This window comes from Panulirus ornatus, chromosome 1 (genome assembly GCF_036320965.1).
Source record: "Panulirus ornatus isolate Po-2019 chromosome 1, ASM3632096v1, whole genome shotgun sequence".
NCBI lineage: Eukaryota > Metazoa > Arthropoda > Malacostraca > Decapoda > Palinuridae > Panulirus > Panulirus ornatus.
Window position 1 is genome coordinate 42,058,599 of NC_092224.1, and position 24,726 is coordinate 42,083,324.

Consider the following 24,726-nt stretch of genomic DNA (forward strand, 5'->3'; position numbering starts at 1 on the left):
CACTGCTTTTCCCCAATCTAATGCTCTGTACATGCCTTCACCCTCTCAATCAATACCCTCCTACATAATTTCCCAGGAATATTCAACAACCTTATACCTCTGTAGTTTGAGCACTCACCTTTATCCGCTTTGCCTTTATTATTATTTTTATCTTTACTATTATCATCATTTTTTTTATTATATTTTGTCGCTGTATCCCACGTTAGTGAGGTAGCGCAAGGATCCAGACGAAAGAATGGCCCAACCCACCCACATACACATGTATATACATAAATGCCCACACTTGCACATACACATACCTATACATTTCAGCATATACATACATATGCATATGCAGACATTTATTTTATTTATTTATTTCTTTATTTTTTATTTTACTTTGTCACTGTCTCCTGTGATAACAAAGCAGCGCATGGAAACAGACAAAAGAATGGCCCAACCCACCCACATACACATGTATATACATACACGTCCACACACGCAAATATACATACCTATACATCTCAACATAGACATATATATATATATACACACACAGACATATACATATAAACACATGTACGTAATTATATACACATGTACATAATTCATACTACCTGCCTTTATTCATTCTCATTGTCACCCCGCCACACATGAATTAACAACCCACTTCCCCTGCATGTGTGCGAGGTAGCGCTAGGAAAAGACAACAAAGGCCACATTCGTTCACACTCAGTCTCTAGCTGTCATATATAATGCACCAAAACCACAGCTTCCTTTCCACATCCAGGCCCCACAGAACTTTCCATGATTTACCCCAGATGCTTCACATGCCCTGGTTCAATCCATTGACAGCACATCGACCACGTTATAGCACATCATTCCAATTCACTCTATTCCTTGCACATCTTTCACCCTCATGCATGTTCAGGCCCTGATCATTCAAAATCTTTTTCACTCCATCTTTCCACTTCCAATTTGGTCTCCCACTTCTCCTCGTTCCCTCCACCTCTGACACATATATCCTCTTGGTCAATCTTTCCTCGCTCATTCTCTCCATGTGACCAAACCATTTCAAAACACCCTCTTTTACTCTCTCAACCACACTATTTTTATTACGTAAGGGTAAGAGAGATGTGTGGAAATAAAAAGAGCGTGGTTGAGAGAGCAGAAGAGGGTGTTTTGAAATGGTTTGGGCACATGGAGAGAATGAGTGAGGAAAGATTGACCAAGAGGATATATGTGTCGGAGGTGGAGGGAACGAGGAGAAGTAGGAGACCAAATTGGAGGTGGAAAGATGGAGTGAAAAAGATTTTGTGTGATCGGGGCCTGAACATGCAGGAGGGTGAAAGGAGGGCAAGGAATAGAGTGAATTGGAGCGATGTGGTATACCGGGGTTGACGTGCTGTCAGTGGATTGAATCAAGGCATGAGAAGCGTCTGGGGTAAACCATGGAAAGCTGTGTAGGTATGTATATTTGCGTGTGTGGACGTATGTATATACATGTGTATTGGGGTGGGTTGGGCCATTTCTTTCGTCTGTTTCCTTGAGCTACCTCGCAAACGCGGGAGACAGCGACAAAGCAAAAAAAAAAAAAAAAAAAAAATCTCTCTTACCCTATTATTACTTACTCGATCAAACCACCTCACACCACATATTATCCTCAAATATCTCATTTCCAGCACATCCACCCTCCTCTGCACAACTCTATCTATAGCCCACACCGTACAACCATATAACATTGTTGGACCACTATTCCTTCAAACATACCCATTTTTGCTTTCCGAGATAATGTTCTCGACTTTCACACATTCTTCAATGCTCTCAGAACTTTTGCCCCCTCCCCCACCCTATGATTCACTTCCGCTTCCATGGTTCCATCCGCTGCCAAATCCACTCCAAGATATCTAAAACCCTTCACTTCCTCCAGTTTTTCACCGTTCAAACTTACCTCCCAGTTGACTTGCCCCTCAACCCTATTGTACCTCATAACCTTGCTCTTATTTACATTTACTCTCAGCTTTCTTCTTTCACACACTTTACCAAACTCAGTCACCAGCTTCTGCTGTTTCTCACACGAATCAGCCACCAGTGCTGTATCATCAGCGAACAACAACTGACTCGCTTCCCAAGCTCTCTCATCCACAACAGACTGCATACTTGCCCCTCTTTCCAAAACTCTTGCATTCACCTCCTTAACAACCCCATCCATAAATAAATTAAACAACCATGGAGACCTTATGCACCCCTGACGCAAACTAACATTCACTGAGAACCAGTCATTTTCCTCTCTTCCTACCCGTCCACATGCCTTACATCCTCAATAAGAACTTTTCACTGCTTCTAACAACTTGCTTCCCACACCATATATTCTTAATACCTTCCACAGAGTATCTCATCAACTCTATCATATGCCTTCTCCAGATCCATAAATGCTACATACAAATCCATTTGCTTTTCTAAGTATTTCTCACATACATTCTTCAAAGCAAACACCTGATCCACACATCCTTTACCACTTCTGAAACCACACTACTCTTCCCCTGTCTGATGCTCTGTGCATGCCTTCACCCTCTCAATCAATACCCTCCCATCTAATTTCCCAGGAATACTTAATAAACTTATACCTCTGTAATTTGAGCACTCACCTTTAACCCCTTTGCCTTTGTACAGTGGCACTATGCAAGCATTCCACCAATCCTCAGGCACCTCACCATGAGTCATACATACATTAAATAACCTTACCAACCAGTGAACAATACAGTCACCCCTTTTTTAAGTAATTCCACTGCAATACCATCCTAACCCACTGCCATGGTGGCTTTCATCTTCCGCAAAGCTTTAACTACCTCTTCTCTGTTTACCAAATCATTCTCCCCAACCCTCCCACTTTGCACACCACCTCGACCAAAACACCCTATATCCACCACTCTATCATCAAACACATTCAACAAACCTTCAAAGTACTCACTTCATATCCTTCTCACATCACTACTACTTGTTATGACCTCCCCATTACCCCCTTCACTGATGTTCCCATTTGTTCCTTTGTCTTATGCACTTTATATACCTCCTTCCAAAACATCTTTTTATTCTCACTAAAATTTAATGATACTCTCTCACCCCAACTCTCATTTGCCCTCTTTTTCACCTCTTGCACCTTTCTCTTGACCTCCTGCCTCTTTCTTTTGTACATCTCCCAGTTATTTGCTTTATTTCCCTGCAAAAATCGTCCAAATGCCTCTCTCTTTTCTTTCACTAATAATCTTACTTCTTCATCCTACCACTCATTACCCTTTCTGATCTGCCCACCTCCCATGCTTCTCATGCCACAAGCATCTTTAGCGCAAGGTGTCACTGCCTCCCTAAATACATCCCATTCCTTCCTCACTCTACTTGCGTCCTTTGTTCTCACCTTTTTCCATTCTGTACTCAGTCTCTCCTGGTACTTCCTCACACAAGTCTCCTTCCCAAGCTCACTTGCTCTTACCACTCTCTTCACCCCAACATTCCCTCTTCTGAAAACCTCTACAAATCTTCACCTTCGCCTCAACAAGATGATGATCAGACATCCCTGCAGCTGCACCTCTCAGCACATTAACATCCAAAAGTCTCTCTTTCGCATGCCTATCAATTAACACGTAATCCATTAGCACTTTCTGGCCATCTCTCCTACTTACATACATATACTTGTGAATTATTATTTTTTATATATTCTATTATACTTTGTCGCTGTCTCCCGCGTTTGCGAGGTAGCGCAAGGAAACAGACGAAAGAAATGGCCCAACCCCCCCATACACATGTATATACATACGTCCACACACGCAAATATACATACCTACACAGCTTTCCATGGTTTACCCCAGACGCTTCACATGCCTTGATTCAATCCACTGATAGCACATCAACCCCGGTATACCACATCGCTCCAATTCACTCTATTCCTTGCCCTCCTTTCACCCTCTTGCATGTTCAGGCCCTGATCACACAAAATCTTTTTCACTCCATCTTTCCACCTCCAATTTGGTCTCCCTCTTCTCCTCGTTCCCTCCACCTCCGACACATATATCCTCTTGGTCAGTCTTTCCTCACTCATTCTCTCCATGTGCCCAAACCACTTCAAAACACCCTCTTCTGCTCTCTCAACCACGCTCTTTTTATTTCCACACATCTCTCTTACCCTTACATTACTCACTCGATCAAACCACCTCACACCACACATTGTCCTCAAACATCTCATTTCCAGCACATCCATCCTCCTGCGCACAACTCTATCCATAGCCCACGCCTCGCAACCATACAACATTGTTGGAACCACTATTCCTTCAAACATACCCATTTTTGCTTTCCGAGATAATGTTCTCGACTTCCACACATTCTTCAAGGCCCCCAGAATTTTCGCCCCCTCCCCCACCCTATGATCCACTTCCGCTTCCATGGTTCCATCCGCTGCCAGATCCACTCCCAGATATCTAAAACACTTCACTTCCTCCAGTTTTTCTCCATTCAAACTCACCTCCCAATTGACTTGACCCTCAACCCTACTGTACCTAATAACCTTGCTCTTATTCACACTTACTCTTAACTTTCTTCTTCCACACACTTTACCAAACTCAGTCACCAGCTTCTGCAGTTTCTCACATGAATCAGCCACCAGTGCTGTATCATCAGCGAACAACAACTGACTCACTTCCCAAGCTCTCTCCTCCCCAACAGACTTCATACTTGCCCCTCTTTCCAAAACTCTTGCATTTACCTCCCTAACAACCCCATCCATAAACAAATTAAACAACCATGGAGACATCACACACCCCTGCCGCAAACCTACATTCACTGAGAACCAATCACTTTCCTCTCTTCCTACATGTACACATGCCTTACATCCTCGATAAAAACTTTTCACTGCTTCTAACAACTTGCCTCCCACACCATATATTCTTAATACCTTCCACAGAGCATCTCTATCAACTCTATCATATGCCTTCTCCAGATCCATAAATGCTACATACAAATCCATTTGCTTTTCTAAGTATTTCTCACATACATTCTTCAAAGCAAACACCTGATCCACACATCCTCTACCACTTCTGAAACCACACTGCTCTTCCCCAATCTGATGCTCTGTACATGCCTTCACCCTCTCAATCAATACCCTCCCATATAATTTACCAGGAATACTCAACAAACTTATACCTCTGTAATTTGAGCACTCACTCTTATCCCCTTTGCCTTTGTACAATGGCACTATGCACGCATTCCGCCAATCCTCAGGCACCTCACCATGAGTCATACATACATTAAATAACCTTACCAACCAGTCAACAATACAGTCACCCCCTTTTTTTAATAAATTCCACTGCAATACCATCCAAACCTGCTGCCTTGCCGGCTTTCATCTTCCGCAAAGCTTTCACTACCTCTTCTCTGTTTACCAAATCATTTTCCCTAACCCTCTCACTTTGCACACCACCTCGACCAAAACACCCTATATCTGCCACTCTATCATCAAACACATTCAACAAACCTTCAAAATACTCACTCCATCTCCTTCTCACATCACCACTACTTGTTATCACCTCCCCATTTGCGCCCTTCACTGAAGTTCCCATTTGCTCCCTTGTCTTACGCACTTTATTTACCTCCTTCCAGAACATCTTTTTATTCTCCCTAAAATTTAATGATACTCTCTCACCCCAACACTCATTTGCCCTTTTTTTCACCTCTTGCACCTTTCTCTTGACCTCCTGTCTCTTTCTTTTATACATCTCCCACTCAATTGCATTTTTTCCCCTGCAAAAATCGTCCAAATGCCTCTCTCTTCTCTTTCACCAATACTCTTACTTCTTCATCCCACCACTCACTACCCTTTCTAATCAACCCACCTCCCACTCTTCTCATGCCACAAGCATCTTTTGCACAACCCATCACTGATTCCCTAAATACATCCCATTCCTCCCCCACTCCCCTTACTTCCATTGTTCTCACCTTTTTCCATTCTGTACTCAGTCTCTCCTGGTACTTCCTCACACAGGTCTCCTTCCCAAGCTCACTTACTCTCACCACCCTCTTCACCCCAACATTCACTCTTCTTTTCTGAAAACCCATACAAATCTTCACCTTAGCCTCCACAAGATAATGATCAGACATCCCTCCAGTTGCACCTCTCAGCACATTAACATCCAAAAGTCTCTCTTTCGCACGCCTGTCAATTAATACGTAATCCAATAACGCTCTCTGGCCATCTCTCCTACTTACATAAGTATACTTATGTATATCTCGCTTTTTAAACCAGGTATTCCCAATCATCAGTCCTTTTTCAGCACATAAATCTACAAGCTCTTCACCATTTCCATTTACAACACTGAACACCCCATGTATACCAATTATTCCCTCAACTGCCACATTACTCACCTTTGCATTCAAATCACCCATCACTATAACCCGGTCTCGTGCATCAAAACCACTAACACACTCATTCAGCTGCTCCCAAAACACTTGCCTCTCATGATCTTTCTTCTCATGCCCAGGTGCATATGCACCAATAATCACCCACCTCTCTCCATCAACTTTCAGTTTTACCCATATTAATCGAGAATTTACTTTCTTACATTCTATCACATACTCCCACAACTCCTGTTTCAGGAGTATTGCTACTCCTTCACTTGCTCTTGTCCTTTCACTAACCCCTGACTTTACTCCCCAGACATTCCCAAACCACTCTTCCCCTTTACCCTTGAGCTTCGTTTCACTCAGAGCCAAAACATCCAGGTTCCTTTCCTCAAACATACTACCTATCTCTCCTTTTTTCACATCTTGGTTACATCCACACACATTTAGGCACCCCACTCTGAGCCTTCGAGGAGGATGAGCACTCCCTGCGTGACTCCTTCTTCTGTTTCCCATTTTAGAAAGTTAATACAAGGAGGGGAGGATTTCTGGCCCCCCGCTCCCGTCCCCTCTAGTCGCTTTCTATGACACGCGAGGAATACGTGGGAAGTATTCTTTCACCCCTATCCCCAGGGATAATATACATATATATATACATATACACATACACACACACACACGCACATATACACACACACACACACACATACATATATATACATATGAAAAATGTAAGAAACAATTTAGAAAACTGAAACTTCTAGCTTGAAATGAATGAAAAAAAAAAAAAATGAATGTCACATAATGATTCAACCTCTGGCTATGGAAAAAGGAAATGTATAATTTATTTACACAAACGTCAATAGCAGTTCTCATCAATTTAACCACTGTATGTGAACATATGTACACAAATACATTTCTTTCACACATACTTTAGCCTGTGTATGTTTATATGTATAAAAGTAATAGCAATGTTGCCACACACACTGTAAATTTGATAGAAAAATACTACAAAAGAGACTCTTTGAAACAGCACTAATCTAAGGGGTTATTTCTACTAAATGTGTAATTTGATTAGCATTTACCACTATCATTTCATCTTCATTATTTCATAAGCACTTCTGAGAGTCTATTACATCACTGGACTCTGCAGAAACTATTATTTTTTATTTATTTTATTTTTCTTATCATACTTTGTCGCTGTCTCTCGCGTTAGTGAGGTAGCACAAGGAAACAGATGAAAGAATGGCCCAACCCACCCACATACACATATGTATACATACACGTCCACACACTCACACACATATACATACTTATACATCTCAACGTATACATATATATACACACACAGACATATACATACATACACGTGTACATTATTCATACTGTCTGCCCTTATTCATTCCCATCACCACCCCGCCACACTTGAAATGAAAATCCCCCACCCTCGCATGTGCGCGAGGTAGCGCTAGGAAAAGACAACAAAGGCCACATTCGTTCACACTCAGTCTCTAGCGGTCATATATAATGCACCGAAACCACAGGTCCCTTTCCACATCTAGGCCCCACAAAACTTTCCATGGTTTACCCCAGACACTTCACATGCCCTGGTTCAATCCATTGGCAGCACATTGACCCTGGTATACCACATCATTCCAGTTCACTCTTTTCCTTGTACGCCTTTCACCTTCCTGCATGTTCAGGCCCCGATCACTCAAATCTTTTCCACTCCACCTTTCCACCTCCAATTTGGTCTCCCGCTTCTCCTCGTTCCCTCCACCTCTGACACATATATCTTCTTTGCCAATCTTTACTCACTCATGTGACCAAACCATTTCAAAACACCCTCTTCTGCTCTCTCAAACACACTCTTTTTATTACCACACATCTCTCTTACCCTTTCATTACTTACTCAATCAAACCACCTCACACCACATATTGTCCTCAAACATCTCATTTCCAGGACATCCACCCTCCTGCGCACAACTCTATTTATAGCCCACGCCTTGGAACCATATAACATTGTTGGAACCACTATTCCTTCAAACATACCCATTTTTGCTATCCAAGATAACGTTCTCGACTTCCACACATTTTTCAACGCTCCCAGAACTTTTGCCCCCTCCTCCAACCCTATGACTCACTTCTGCTTCCATGGTTCCATCCGCTGCCAAATCCACTCCCAGATATCTAAAACACCACTTCCTCCAGTTTTTCTCCATTCAAACCTACCTTCCATTTGACTTGTCTCTCAACCCTACTGTACCTAATAACTTTGCTCTTATTCACATTTACTCTCAACTTTTTTTTTCAAACACTTTCCCAAACTCAGTCACCAGCTTCTGCAGTTTCTCACTCGAATCAGCCACCAGCGCTGTATCATCAGCGAACAACAACTGACTCACTTCCCAAGCTCTCTCATCCACAACAGACTGCATACTTGCCCCTTTCCAAAACTCTTGCATTCACCTCCCTAACAACTCCATCCATAGATAAATTGAACAACCATGGAGACATGACACACCCCTGCCGCAAACCAACATTCACCAAGAACCAGTTATTATTATTATTATTATTATTATTATTATTTATTTTATATATTTATTTTGCTTTGTCGCTGTCTCCCACGTTTGCGAGGTAGCGCAAGGAAACAGACGAAAGAAATGGCCCAACCCACCCCCATACACAATGTATACACACACACACGTCCACACACGCAAATATACATACCTATACATCTCAATGTACATATATATATACATACACAGACACATACATATATACTCATGCACACAATACACACTGTCTGCCCCCATTCACTCCCATCGCCACCTCGCCACACATGGAATACCATCCCCCTCCCCCCTCATGTGTGCGAGGTAGCACTAGGAAAAGACAACAAAGGCCCCATTCATTCACACTCAGTCTCTAGCTGCCACGCAATAATGCCCGAAACCACAGCTCCCTTTCCACATCCAGGCCACACACAACTTTCCATGGTTTACCCCAGACGCTTCACATGCCCTGATTTAATCCACTGACAGCATGTCAACCCCGGTATACCACATTGATCCAATTCACTCTATTCCTTGCCCTCCTTTCACCCTCCTGCATGTTCAGGCCCCGATCAAACAAAATCTTTTTCACTCCATCTTTCCACCTCCAATTTGGTCTCCCACTTCTCCTCATTCCCTCCACCTCCGACACATATATCCTCTTGGTCAATCTTTCCTCACTCATTCTCTTCATGTGCCCAAACCATTTCAAAACACCCTCTTCTGCTCTCTCAACCACGCTCTTTTTATTTCCTCACATCTCTCTTACTCTTACATTGCTTACTCGATCAAACCACCTCACACCACACATTGTCCTCAAACATCTCATTTCCAGCACATCCACCCTCCTGCGCACAACTCTATCCATAGCCCACGCCTCGCAACCATACAACATTGTTGGAACCACTATTCCTTCAAACATACCCATTTTTGCTTTCCGAGATAATGTTCTCGACTTCCACACATTCTTCAAGGCTCCCAGGATTTTTGCCCCCTCCCCCACCCTATGATTCACTTCCGCTTCCATGGTTCCATCTGCTGCCAGATCCACTCCCAGATATCTAAAACACTTTACTTCCTCCAGTTTTTCTCCATTCAAACTTACCTCCCAGTTGACTTGACCCTCAACCCTACTGTACCTAATAACCTTGCTCTTATTCACATTTACTCTTAACTTTCTTCTATCACACACTTTACCAAACTCAGTCACCAGCTTCTGCAGTTTCTCACATGAATCAGCCACCAGTGCTGTATCATCAGCGAACAACAACTGACTCACTTCCCAAGCTCTCTCATCCACAACAGACTGCATACTTGCCCCTTTCCAAAACTCTTGCATTCACCTCCCTAACAACCCCATCCATAAATAAATTAAACAACCATGGAGACATCACACACCCCTGCCGCAAACCAACATTCACCAAGAACCAGTTATTATTATTATTATTATTATTATTATTATTATTTTTAATATATTTATTTTGCTTTGTCGCTGTCTCCCACGTTTGCGAGGTAGCGCAAGGAAACAGACGAAAGAAATGGCCCAACCCACCCCCATACACAATGTATACACACACACACACGTCCACACACGCAAATATACATACCTATACCATCTCAATGTACATATATATATACATACACAGACACATACATATATACTCATGCACACAAAACACACTATCTGTCTGCCCCATTCACGTCCCATCGCCACCAATCTGCCGACACATGGAATATCCATTCCCCATCCCCCCTCCATTTGTGCGAGGTAGCACTAGGAAAAGACAACAAAGGCCCATTCATTCACACTCAGTCTCTAGCTGCCACGCAATAATGCCCGAAACCACACTCCCTTTCCACATCCAGGCCACACACAACTTTCCATGGTTTACCCCAGACGCTTCACATGCCGCTGATTTAATCCACTGACAGCATGTCAACCCCGGTATACAACATTTGATCCAATTCACTCTATTCCTTGCCCTCCTTTCACCCTCTTGCATGTTCAGGCCCTGATCACACAAAATCTTTTTCACTCCATCTTTCCACCTCCAATTTGGTCTCCCTCTTCTCCTCGTTCCCTCCACCTCCGACACATATATCCTCTTGGTCAGTCTTTCCTCACTCATTCTCTCCATGTGCCCAAACCACTTCAAAACACCCTCTTCTGCTCTCTCAACCACGCTCTTTTTATTTCCACACATCTCTCTTACCCTTACATTACTCACTCGATCAAACCACCTCACACCACACATTGTCCTCAAACATCTCATTTCCAGCACATCCATCCTCCTGCGCACAACTCTATCCATAGCCCACGCCTCGCAACCATACAACATTGTTGGAACCACTATTCCTTCAAACATACCCATTTTTGCTTTCCGAGATAATGTTCTCGACTTCCACACATTCTTCAAGGCCCCCAGAATTTTCGCCCCCTCCCCCACCCTATGATCCACTTCCGCTTCCATGGTTCCATCCGCTGCCAGATCCACTCCCAGATATCTAAAACACTTCACTTCCTCCAGTTTTTCTCCATTCAAACTCACCTCCCAATTGACTTGACCCTCAACCCTACTGTACCTAATAACCTTGCTCTTATTCACACTTACTCTTAACTTTCTTCTTCCACACACTTTACCAAACTCAGTCACCACCTTCTGCAGTTTCTCACATGAATCAGCCACCAGTGCTGTATCATCAGCGAACAACAACTGACTCACTTCCCAAGCTCTCTCCTCCCCAACAGACTTCATACTTGCCCCTCTTTCCAAAACTCTTGCATTTACCTCCCTAACAACCCCATCCATAAACAAATTAAACAACCATGGAGACATCACACACCCCTGCCGCAAACCTACATTCACTGAGAACCAATCACTTTCCTCTCTTCCTACATGTACACATGCCTTACATCCTCGATAAAAACTTTTCACTGCTTCTAACAACTTGCCTCCCACACCATATATTCTTAATACCTTCCACAGAGCATCTCTATCAACTCTATCATATGCCTTCTCCAGATCCATAAATGCTACATACAAATCCATTTGCTTTTCTAAGTATTTCTCACATACATTCTTCAAAGCAAACACCTGATCCACACATCCTCTACCACTTCTGAAACCACACTGCTCTTCCCCAATCTGATGCTCTGTACATGCCTTCACCCTCTCAATCAATACCCTCCCATATAATTTACCAGGAATACTCAACAAACTTATACCTCTGTAATTTGAGCACTCACTCTTATCCCCTTTGCCTTTGTACAATGGCACTATGCACGCATTCCGCCAATCCTCAGGCACCTCACCATGAGTCATACATACATTAAATAACCTTACCAACCAGTCAACAATACAGTCACCCCCTTTTTTTAATAAATTCCACTGCAATACCATCCAAACCTGCTGCCTTGCCGGCTTTCATCTTCCGCAAAGCTTTCACTACCTCTTCTCTGTTTACCAAATCATTTTCCCTAACCCTCTCACTTTGCACACCACCTCGACCAAAACACCCTATATCTGCCACTCTATCATCAAACACATTCAACAAACCTTCAAAATACTCACTCCATCTCCTTCTCACATCACCACTACTTGTTATCACCTCCCCATTTGCGCCCTTCACTGAAGTTCCCATTTGCTCCCTTGTCTTACGCACTTTATTTACCTCCTTCCAGAACATCTTTTTATTCTCCCTAAAATTTAATGATACTCTCTCACCCCAACACTCATTTGCCCTTTTTTTCACCTCTTGCACCTTTCTCTTGACCTCCTGTCTCTTTCTTTTATACATCTCCCACTCAATTGCATTTTTCCCCTGCAAAAATCGTCCAAATGCCTCTCTCTTCTCTTTCACCAATACTCTTACTTCTTCATCCCACCACTCACTACCCTTTCTAATCAACCCACCTCCCACTCTTCTCATGCCACAAGCATCTTTTGCACAACCCATCACTGATTCCCTAAATACATCCCATTCCTCCCCCACTCCCCTTACTTCCATTGTTCTCACCTTTTTCCATTCTGTACTCAGTCTCTCCTGGTACTTCCTCACACAGGTCTCCTTCCCAAGCTCACTTACTCTCACCACCCTCTTCACCCCAACATTCACTCTTCTTTTCTGAAAACCCATACAAATCTTCACCTTAGCCTCCACAAGATAATGATCAGACATCCCTCCAGTTGCACCTCTCAGCACATTAACATCCAAAAGTCTCTCTTTCGCACGCCTGTCAATTAATACGTAATCCAATAACGCTCTCTGGCCATCTCTCCTACTTACATAAGTATACTTATGTATATCTCGCTTTTTAAACCAGGTATTCCCAATCATCAGTCCTTTTTCAGCACATAAATCTACAAGCTCTTCACCATTTCCATTTACAACACTGAACACCCCATGTATACCAATTATTCCCTCAACTGCCACATTACTCACCTTTGCATTCAAATCACCCATCACTATAACCCGGTCTCGTGCATCAAAACCACTAACACACTCATTCAGCTGCTCCCAAAACACTTGCCTCTCATGATCTTTCTTCTCATGCCCAGGTGCATATGCACCAATAATCACCCACCTCTCTCCATCAACTTTCAGTTTTACCCATATTAATCGAGAATTTACTTTCTTACATTCTATCACATACTCCCACAACTCCTGTTTCAGGAGTATTGCTACTCCTTCACTTGCTCTTGTCCTTTCACTAACCCCTGACTTTACTCCCCAGACATTCCCAAACCACTCTTCCCCTTTACCCTTGAGCTTCGTTTCACTCAGAGCCAAAACATCCAGGTTCCTTTCCTCAAACATACTACCTATCTCTCCTTTTTTCACATCTTGGTTACATCCACACACATTTAGGCACCCCACTCTGAGCCTTCGAGGAGGATGAGCACTCCCTGCGTGACTCCTTCTTCTGTTTCCCATTTTAGAAAGTTAATACAAGGAGGGGAGGATTTCTGGCCCCCCGCTCCCGTCCCCTCTAGTCGCTTTCTATGACACGCGAGGAATACGTGGGAAGTATTCTTTCACCCCTATCCCCAGGGATAATATACATATATATATACATATACACATACACACACACACACGCACATATACACACACACACACACACATACATATATATACATATGAAAAATGTAAGAAACAATTTAGAAAACTGAAACTTCTAGCTTGAAATGAATGAAAAAAAAAAAAAATGAATGTCACATAATGATTCAACCTCTGGCTATGGAAAAAGGAAATGTATAATTTATTTACACAAACGTCAATAGCAGTTCTCATCAATTTAACCACTGTATGTGAACATATGTACACAAATACATTTCTTTCACACATACTTTAGCCTGTGTATGTTTATATGTATAAAAGTAATAGCAATGTTGCCACACACACTGTAAATTTGATAGAAAAATACTACAAAAGAGACTCTTTGAAACAGCACTAATCTAAGGGGTTATTTCTACTAAATGTGTAATTTGATTAGCATTTACCACTATCATTTCATCTTCATTATTTCATAAGCACTTCTGAGAGTCTATTACATCACTGGACTCTGCAGAAACTATTATTTTTTATTTATTTTATTTTTCTTATCATACTTTGTCGCTGTCTCTCGCGTTAGTGAGGTAGCACAAGGAAACAGATGAAAGAATGGCCCAACCCACCCACATACACATATGTATACATACACGTCCACACACTCACACACATATACATACTTATACATCTCAACGTATACATATATATACACACACAGACATATACATACATACACGTGTACATTATTCATACTGTCTGCCCTTATTCATTCCCATCACCACCCCGCCACACTTGAAATGAAAATCCCCCACCCTCGCATGTGCGCGAGGTAGCGCTAGGAAAAGACAACAAAGGCCACATTCGTTCACACTCAGTCTCTAGCGGTCATATATAATGCACCGAAACCACAGGTCCCTTTCCACATCTAGGCCCCACAAAACTTTCCATGGTTTACCCCAGACACTTCACATGCCCTGGTTCAATCCATTGGCAGCACATTGACCCTGGTATACCACATCATTCCAGTTCACTCTTTTCCTTGTACGCCTTTCACCTTCCTGCATGTTCAGGCCCCCGATCACTCAAATCTTTTCCACTCCACCTTTCCACCTCCAATTTGGTCTCCCGCTTCTCCTCGTTCCCTCCACCTCTGACACATATATCTTCTTTGCCAATCTTTACTCACTCATGTGACCAAACCATTTCAAAACACCCTCTTCTGCTCTCTCAAACACACTCTTTTTATTACCACACATCTCTCTTACCCTTTCATTACTTACTCAATCAAACCACCTCACACCACATATTGTCCTCAAACATCTCATTTCCAGGACATCCACCCTCCTGCGCACAACTCTATTTATAGCCCACGCCTTGGAACCATATAACATTGTTGGAACCACTATTCCTTCAAACATACCCATTTTTGCTATCCAAGATAACGTTCTCGACTTCCACACATTTTTCAACGCTCCCAGAACTTTTGCCCCCTCCTCCAACCCTATGACTCACTTCTGCTTCCATGGTTCCATCCGCTGCCAAATCCACTCCCAGATATCTAAAACACCACTTCCTCCAGTTTTTCTCCATTCAAACCTACCTTCCATTTGACTTGTCTCTCAACCCTACTGTACCTAATAACTTTGCTCTTATTCACATTTACTCTCAACTTTTTTTTTCAAACACTTTCCCAAACTCAGTCACCAGCTTCTGCAGTTTCTCACTCGAATCAGCCACCAGCGCTGTATCATCAGCGAACAACAACTGACTCACTTCCCAAGCTCTCTCATCCACAACAGACTGCATACTTGCCCCTTTCCAAAACTCTTGCATTCACCTCCCTAACAACTCCATCCATAGATAAATTGAACAACCATGGAGACATGACACACCCCTGCCGCAAACCAACATTCACCAAGAACCAGTTATTATTATTATTATTATTATTATTATTATTTATTTTATATATTTATTTTGCTTTGTCGCTGTCTCCCACGTTTGCGAGGTAGCGCAAGGAAACAGACGAAAGAAATGGCCCAACCCACCCCCATACACAATGTATACACACACACACGTCCACACACGCAAATATACATACCTATACATCTCAATGTACATATATATATACATACACAGACACATACATATATACTCATGCACACAATACACACTGTCTGCCCCCATTCACTCCCATCGCCACCTCGCCACACATGGAATACCATCCCCCTCCCCCCTCATGTGTGCGAGGTAGCACTAGGAAAAGACAACAAAGGCCCCATTCATTCACACTCAGTCTCTAGCTGCCACGCAATAATGCCCGAAACCACAGCTCCCTTTCCACATCCAGGCCACACACAACTTTCCATGGTTTACCCCAGACGCTTCACATGCCCTGATTTAATCCACTGACAGCATGTCAACCCCGGTATACCACATTGATCCAATTCACTCTATTCCTTGCCCTCCTTTCACCCTCCTGCATGTTCAGGCCCCGATCAAACAAAATCTTTTTCACTCCATCTTTCCACCTCCAATTTGGTCTCCCACTTCTCCTCATTCCCTCCACCTCCGACACATATATCCTCTTGGTCAATCTTTCCTCACTCATTCTCTTCATGTGCCCAAACCATTTCAAAACACCCTCTTCTGCTCTCTCAACCACGCTCTTTTTATTTCCTCACATCTCTCTTACTCTTACATTGCTTACTCGATCAAACCACCTCACACCACACATTGTCCTCAAACATCTCATTTCCAGCACATCCACCCTCCTGCGCACAACTCTATCCATAGCCCACGCCTCGCAACCATACAACATTGTTGGAACCACTATTCCTTCAAACATACCCATTTTTGCTTTCCGAGATAATGTTCTCGACTTCCACACATTCTTCAAGGCTCCCAGGATTTTTGCCCCCTCCCCCACCCTATGATTCACTTCCGCTTCCATGGTTCCATCTGCTGCCAGATCCACTCCCAGATATCTAAAACACTTTACTTCCTCCAGTTTTTCTCCATTCAAACTTACCTCCCAGTTGACTTGACCCTCAACCCTACTGTACCTAATAACCTTGCTCTTATTCACATTTACTCTTAACTTTCTTCTATCACACACTTTACCAAACTCAGTCACCAGCTTCTGCAGTTTCTGACATGAATCAGCCACCAGCGCTGTATCATCAGCAAACAACAACTGACTCACTTCCCAAGCTCTCTCATCCACAACAGACTTCATACTTGCCCCTATTTCCAAAACTCTTGCATTCACCTCCCTAACAACCCCATCCATAAACAAATTAAACAACCATGGAGACATCACACACTCCTGCCGCAAACCTACATTCACTGAGAACCAATCACTTTCCTCTCTTCCTACACGTACACATGCCTTACATCCTCGATAAAAACTTTTCACTGCTTCTAACAACTTGCCTCCCACACCATATATTCTTAATACCTTCCACAGAGCATCTCTATTATTATTATTATTATTATTATTATTATTATTATTATTATGTGCATGGTTTCTTAGACATGATTTTTAATTGTATCTGCAGAACTAAACAAGGATTTAGTAGAAGCTGCAATTCTGGTGGTTCGAAGTGCTGTAGCCAACCAAATTGACTGGCGACAGATTCAAGAGCTATTGGCAGAGGCTCAAGCCAGAGGTGACCCAGTAGCCCTGGCCATCAGACAGCTCAAGCTGGAGAGCAACGTCATCACCCTTTTACTAAGGTATGTCAATACCTGTTTTTCCTTCATACATAACAAGTTTTTCTGTCATTTTTGGAAATGACTTCATTGAATGTCTAATGTAAATGTGATTGAGCACTAGCATGATCATCGTGTGGAGGGTGATTGTTGCATGAAGGTAATTTTGATGCATCATATGCATGAACATTGTAAACAAGTTCCTTGAGCACCATGATCTTATATGGATATTCAGCAGGTTATCATTTTGCAGAGATTTGATTAACAAAGCTTCCCATCATATGGAAAAAATTGGCTCTTACCTGTTTTACATCATATGTGAATTTGCCCATTATTGTAGTTTGCTTTTTTTTTTTTTTCTATACCTACCACTTTAGGCATAAATGAAGTGGCCTGGCCTTTTTTGCAAATCTAGTTAATGGCTAGAGGTACTTTTTGTTTACACTGCTCTTTGATTATGCAACAGTGACTCCTCACTAGCAGTTCAGAATTTCTTTTAGATGCTGATGATTGTGGTAGTAAGAGAGTCAAAGAGAGAGTGTTAAAGTACTGTTCAATTCAATTCAGAGATGTGTTCTTCAGAGAAAAGTTTTGGAAAATCATTTTGTGCAGTTATGGGGAAGAAATACTTTACTATTTATTCAGGAGAAAATAAAGTTCCTGAAGCAAATAAATCATGGAGTAAGTATTCTGTGACTCTAGTTAGTCTAATGTTAGACAAATTGATGGTCTATAATTTTGGCTTAGGAAGACAAAATTTTGAAGATTCATGGTAAAAGAGGCAATTAACACTTTTGGGCATGGAGGATGATATACCTACATTCACAGGCTTCCTGTGCTGGCAGCTTGATGACTAGGTTAGACATCAGATCTTTGTCCCTTGATATCTTCACTATTTTCTTTTGTATAATGATACTTTTTGGTTCACAAGTTAGATAAGGGAACTGTGTAAAAATCAATATAAAATAATGTATTATTTTTTTTGCCAAGCAGAAGGTAAGCATGTGGGTGTAATTCTTAGCTATGACTATGCATCTCTATTACAATTATTTCCCACATTATTAGTATATGAGTTAAAAAGATATTTCTGAAGGGAACTTTGTAAAATATAAAAAGAATACTTTTTATTTTGGCTTGTATGGGGATAGGGGAGAAAGAATACTTCCCATGCATTCCTCACGTATTGTAGAAGGCGACTAAAGGGGACGGGAGCAGGGGGCTGCAAACCCTCCCCTCCTTGTATTTTAACTTTCTAAAAGGGGAAACAGAAGAAGGAGTCACGCAGGGAGTGCTCATCCTCCTCGAAGGCTCAGATGAGGGTGTCTAAATGTGTGTGGATGTAACAAAGATGAGAAAAAATGAGAGGTAGGTAGTATGTTTGAGGAAAAGAACCTAGATGTTTTGGCTCTGAGTGAAATGAAGCTCAAGGGTAAAGGGGAAGAGTGGCTTGGGAATGTCTTGGGAGTAAAGTCAGGGGTTAGTGAGAGGACAAGAGCAAGGGAAGGAGTAGCACTACTCCTGAAACAGGAGTGGTGGGAGTATGTGATAGAGTGTAAGAAAGTAAATTCTAGATTGATATGGGTAAAACTGAAAGTTGATGGAGAGAGATGGGTGATTATTGGTGCATATGCACCTGGGCATGAGAAAAAAGATCATGAGAGGCAAGTGTTTTGGGAGCAGCTGAATGAGTATGTTAGTAATTTTGATGCATGAGACCGGGTTATAGTGATGGGTGATTTAAATGCAAAGGTGAGTAATGTGGCAGTTGTGGGAATAATTGGTATACATGGGGTGTTCAGTGTTGTAAATGGAAATGCTGAAGAGCTTGTAGATTTATGTGCTGAAAAAGGACTGGTGATTGGGAATACCTGGTTTAAAAAGAGAGATATACATAAGTATACGTATGTAAGTAGGAGAGATGGCCAGAGAGCGTTATTGGATTAGGTGTTGATTGATAGGCGCGCAAAAGAGAGACTTTTGGATGTTAATGTGCTGAGAGGTGCAACTGGAGGGATGTCTGATCATTATCTTGTGGAGGCGAAGGTGAAGATTTGTAGAGGTTTTCAGAAAAGAAGAGCGATTGTTGGGGTGAAGAGAGTGGTGAGAGTAAGTGAGCCTAGGAAGGAGACTTGTGTGAGGAAGTACCAGGAGAGACTGAGTTCAGAATGGAAAAAGGTGAGAACAAAGGAGGTAAGGGGAGTGGGGGAGGAATGGGATGTGTTTAGGGAAGCAGTGATGGCTTGCGCAAAAGATGCTTGTGGCATAAGATGCGTGGGAGGTGAGCAGACTAGAAAGGGTAGTGAGTGGTGGGATGAAGAAGTAAGATTATTAGTGAAAGAGAAGAGAGAGGCATTTGGACGATTTTTGCAGGGAAATAATGCAAATGAGTGGGAGATATATAAAAGAAAGAGGCAGGAGGTCAAGAGAAAGGTGCAAGAGGTGAAAAAGAGGGCAAATGAGAGTTGGGGTGAGAGAGTATTTTTTAAATTTTAGTGATAATAAAAAGATGTTTTGGAAGGAGGTAAATAAAGTGCGTAAGACAAGGGAACAAATGGGAACATCAGTGAAGGGGGCTAATGGGGAGGTGATAACAAGTAGTGGTGATGTGAGAATGAGATGGAGTGAGTATTTTGAAGGTTTGTTGAATGTGTTTGATAATAGAGTGGCAGATATAGGGTGTTTTGGTCGAGGTGGTGTGCAAAGTGAGAGGGTTAGGGAAAATGATTTGGTAAACAGAGAAGAGGTAGTAAAAGCTTTGCGGAAGATGAAAGCCAGCAAGGCATTGGGTTTGGATGGTATTGCAGTGGAATTTATTAAAAAAGGGGGTGACTGTATTGTTGACTGGTTGGTAAGGTTATTCAATGTATGTATGACTCATGGTGAGGTGCCTGAGGATTGGTGGAATGCTTGCATAGTGCCATTGTACAAAGGCAATGGGGACAAAGGTGAGTGCTAAAATTACAGAGGTATAAGTTTGTTGAGTATTCCTGGTAAATTATATGAGAGGGTATTGATTGAGAGGGTGAAGGCTTGTACAAAGCATCAGATTGGGGAAGAGCAGTGTGGTTTCAGAAGTGGTAGAGGATGTGTGGATCAGGTGTTTGCTTTGAAGAATGTATGTGAGTTCTTAGAAAAGCAAATAGATATGTATGTAGCATTTATGGATCTGGAGAAGGCATATGATAGAGTTGATAGAGATGCTCTGTGGAAGGTATTAAGAATATATGGTGTGGGAGGCAAGTTGTTAGAAGCAGTGAAAAGTTTTTATCGAGGATGTAAGGCATGTGTACGTGTAGGAAGAGAGGAAAGTGATTGGTTCTCAGTGAATGTAGGTTTACAGCAGGGGTGTGTGATGTCTCCATGGTTGTTTAATTTGTTTATGGATGGGGTTGTTAGGGAGGTGAATGCAAGAGTTTTGGAAAGAGGGGCAAGTATGCAGTCTGTTGTGGATGAGAGAGCTTGGGAAGTGAGTCAGTTGTTGTTCACTGATGATACAGCACTGGTGGCTGATTCATGTGAGAAACTGCAGAAGCTGGTGACTGAGTTTGGTAAAGTGTGTGAAAGAAGAAAGTTACGAGTAAATGTGAATAAGAGCAAGGTTATTAGGTACAATAGGGTTGAGGGTCAAGTGAATTGGGGGGTAAGTTTGAATGGAGAAAAACTGGAGGAAGTGAAGTGTTTTAGATATCTGGGAGTGGATTTGGCAGCAGATGGAACCATGGAAGCGGAAGTGAACCATAGGGTGGGGGAGGGGGCGAAAATTCTGGGAGTTTTGAAGAATGTGTGGAGGTCGAGAACATTATCTCGGAAAGCAAAAATGGGTATGTTTGAAGGAATAGTGGTTCCAACAATGTTGTATGGTTGTGAGGCGTGGGCTATGGATAGAGTTGTGCACAGGAGGGTGGATGTGCTGGAAATGAGATGTTTGAGGACAATATGTGGTGTGAGGTGGTTTGATCGAGTAAGTAATGTAAGGGTAAGAGAGATGTGAGGTAATAAAAAGAGTGCGGTTGAGAGACCAGAAGAGGGTGTTTTGAAATGGTTTGGTCACATGGAGAGAATGAGTGAGGAAAGAATGACCAAGAGGATATATGTGTCGGAGGTGGAGGGAACGAGGAGAAGTGGGAGACCAAATTGGAGGTGGAAAGATGGAGTGAAAAAGATTTTGTGTGATCGGGGCCTGAACATGCAGGAGGGTGAAAGGAGGGCAAGGAGTAGAGTGAATTGGAACGATGTGGTATACCGGGGTCGACGTGCTGTCAATGGATTGAACCAGGGCATGTGAAGCATCTGGGGTAAACCATGGAAAGTTGTGTGGGGCCTGGATGTGGAAAGGGAGCTGTGGTTTCGGTGCATTATTACATGACAGCTAGAGACTGAGTGTGAACGAATGTGGCCTTTGTTGTCTTTTCCTAGCACTACCTCGCACACATGAGGGGGGAGGGGGTTGTTATTTCATGTGTGGCGAGGTGGCGATGGGAATGAATAAAGGCAGACAGTATGAATTATGTACATGTGTATATATGTATATGTCTGTGTGTGTATATATATGTATACGTTAAGGTGTATAGGTATGTATATTTGCGTGTGTGGATGTGTATGTATGTACATGTGTATGTTGGTGGGTTGGGCCATTGTTTCATCTGTTTCCTTGCGCTACCTTGCTAACGCAGGAGACAGCGACAAAGTAAAATAAAAATAAAAGAATAAGATAATATAAGATAATAAAGTATAAGCACACATTGAACAACTGTCATATATGTTGTGATTTTTTCACATGTAATGATGATTATTTCAGTTTATATGGAAATTTATTTTCATTATATGACATTATTTATTTGTTGTTTTTGTAGCAGGTAATTTTATCATATTTCTTTGAAAAGACTTGTCATGATGCATGGGATTAAGATACTATTCTGTATTTTTGGAACAATAACAATAGCTTGGTGCCACTTAATGAAACACTGTTTCTCTCAGTCCCTCTGCCTTCTTCACCTTAAAGCCACCTTGACACATATTACATGGTGTCAGGTGTGCCAACGCTTCACATGCTTATGGCTATAATGAGGGGATATTTGTGTGAGAAGGAAGAAGGTTGATGGCAAGAACTGAGGTGCTGTAAGGTGTTAGTCTCCCTGTGCCATTGTTGTGGTTGCCTAGAACATTCAGGATGAGTGTCCAAGGTTGACTTCTTGAACCCTAATATTATCAGGTAATACGGCAGAGAACTGGAGAAGATTCTGCCAAGAATTTGAGATATATCTACTGAGCTCTGAGAAAGATGAGAGGTTGAGGTGAAGATTGCCTTACTGCTAAACTGTGATAGAAGAGTTGCCTGGAGAGGAAGCTGATAAAAAGACATACAAGACTCTTACAGAGAAGTTGCAAGAATATTTTGAGTCAAAGAAGAATGTCACTTATGAAAGTTACATTTTTAATTGTAGGGTGCAACAGGCTGATGAAACTATTGATAGTTTTGTTACTGATCTAGAAAAGAAGGCTATAAACTGTGAGTTTGGTGCCTTGAAGAATGAAATGATCAAAGACAGAATTATATGTGGCATCAGTGATGACAAGCTATGTGGATGGCTGTTGAGGAAAGGTGACACAACCCTTGATAAAGATGTACCACTGTGCAGAGCTCATGAGGCAAGTGAAGAACAGATGAAGGAATCTAGTACAGCTGTAAGCAGTTTGAATGTCCACAGTGTGAAGTCAATGAAAAGTGAGTATCAGTCCTCAATTCCTTGCAACAAATCACAAAGCTTTGACCTGTAAGTTCTTTGGCTTCAAGCATGTCTTTGGAAGGATACACTTCCCTGCTAGCAACAACCAGTGTATGAAGTGTGGCAGGAGTAGACATTTCAAGAGTAAGTGTGACAACTTCGGCAGTTCCGGAAAAGGCAAGAGTGTCTGTCAGGCTGGAAAAGAAGATTGTCATCCAACTCCAAAGGGTGCTACGAGAAGCCAGTGGGAGGTTTATACGTCCTGAAGAAGTCAGCAAAAGCAGTGTCCAAGGTAACCCCCAACTAGTTAAGAGGACCAGATCAAGAAAACCAGTTTACTCTTCTCCTTCAAGATCAACCAGTGTCTTTCCAAATTGATACAGGAGCTTAGGTCAGTGTATTGCCTAAAAGAATCTATGACAAGCTTAAAGGAAAACCAGAGTTGAAATGCACAAAGACTATTGGTTGCTTTCACTGGAAATATAATCAAACCCCTTAATAAGTGTCAAATGATATGTCATAACTCTGGAAAATATCAGCTCACTTTCTTCACTGTTGATGAAAACTATGTGCCACTGTTGAGTAAGAATGCATGTAAATTGTTAGGGTTAGTCAAGTTCATGAATCAAGCAAAGTCAGAGACCAGCTTAGACGCAACCAATGATAAGGTACTGCAGAAATGTAAAGATGTATTTGATGGATTGGGATGCCTAGAGGGTGAACTGCATCTAAAGTATGATTCAAAGATTTGACCAGTGGCTCATCCACCCCATAAAGTGCCTGTTGCTCTGAAAAGATAAATTAAAATGTGAATTACAGGACATGGAAAAGAAAGGTGTAATCATCTGAGAAAGTAATCCCACAGATTGGGTTAACAGTATGGTTATTGTGGATGAGGGAAGTAAATCCAAGAGATTTAGATAAGGTCTTGAAGAGGCAACACCATCCACTACCTACAGTTGAGAAAATAATAACCAGGTTAGCAGATGCTAAGGTGTTTTCTGTATTAGATGCCACCAAGGGATTGTGGCAAATTAAACTAGATGAAGTCTTCCACACTTCTTGTACTTAACACTTGTTTTGGTAGATAATCTTGATGGAGTGGAAATTATAACAGATGACATATTAGTTTATGGCAGTTCTGAAGCACAACATGATGAGAGACCAGAGAAAGTTGTTTAGAGATGCCAGGAAAGAAATTTAAAGTTGAACCGTGCCAAACTTCAGCTTAAAACTGAGCAGGTAGAGTACATTGGCCATGTATTAACAGTGAAAGGGTTAAGAAGGTAGATACTATAAGTAATTTTCCAACTCTT

At 42.0% G+C, this 24,726-nt stretch overlaps 1 protein-coding gene across 1 annotated transcript in view; it reads left to right on the top strand.

Moving 5' to 3' along the window:
• Clbn (Nuclear export mediator factor NEMF homolog Clbn) overlaps nt 1-24,726 on the top strand; it is a 908,728-nt gene that overhangs the window by 335,858 nt on the left and 548,144 nt on the right. The window contains exon 9 of the mRNA XM_071695085.1: nt 17,531-17,708. Coding sequence (XP_071551186.1) covers nt 17,531-17,708 — 178 coding nt within the window. The remainder of the gene's footprint in view (nt 1-17,530; nt 17,709-24,726) is intronic.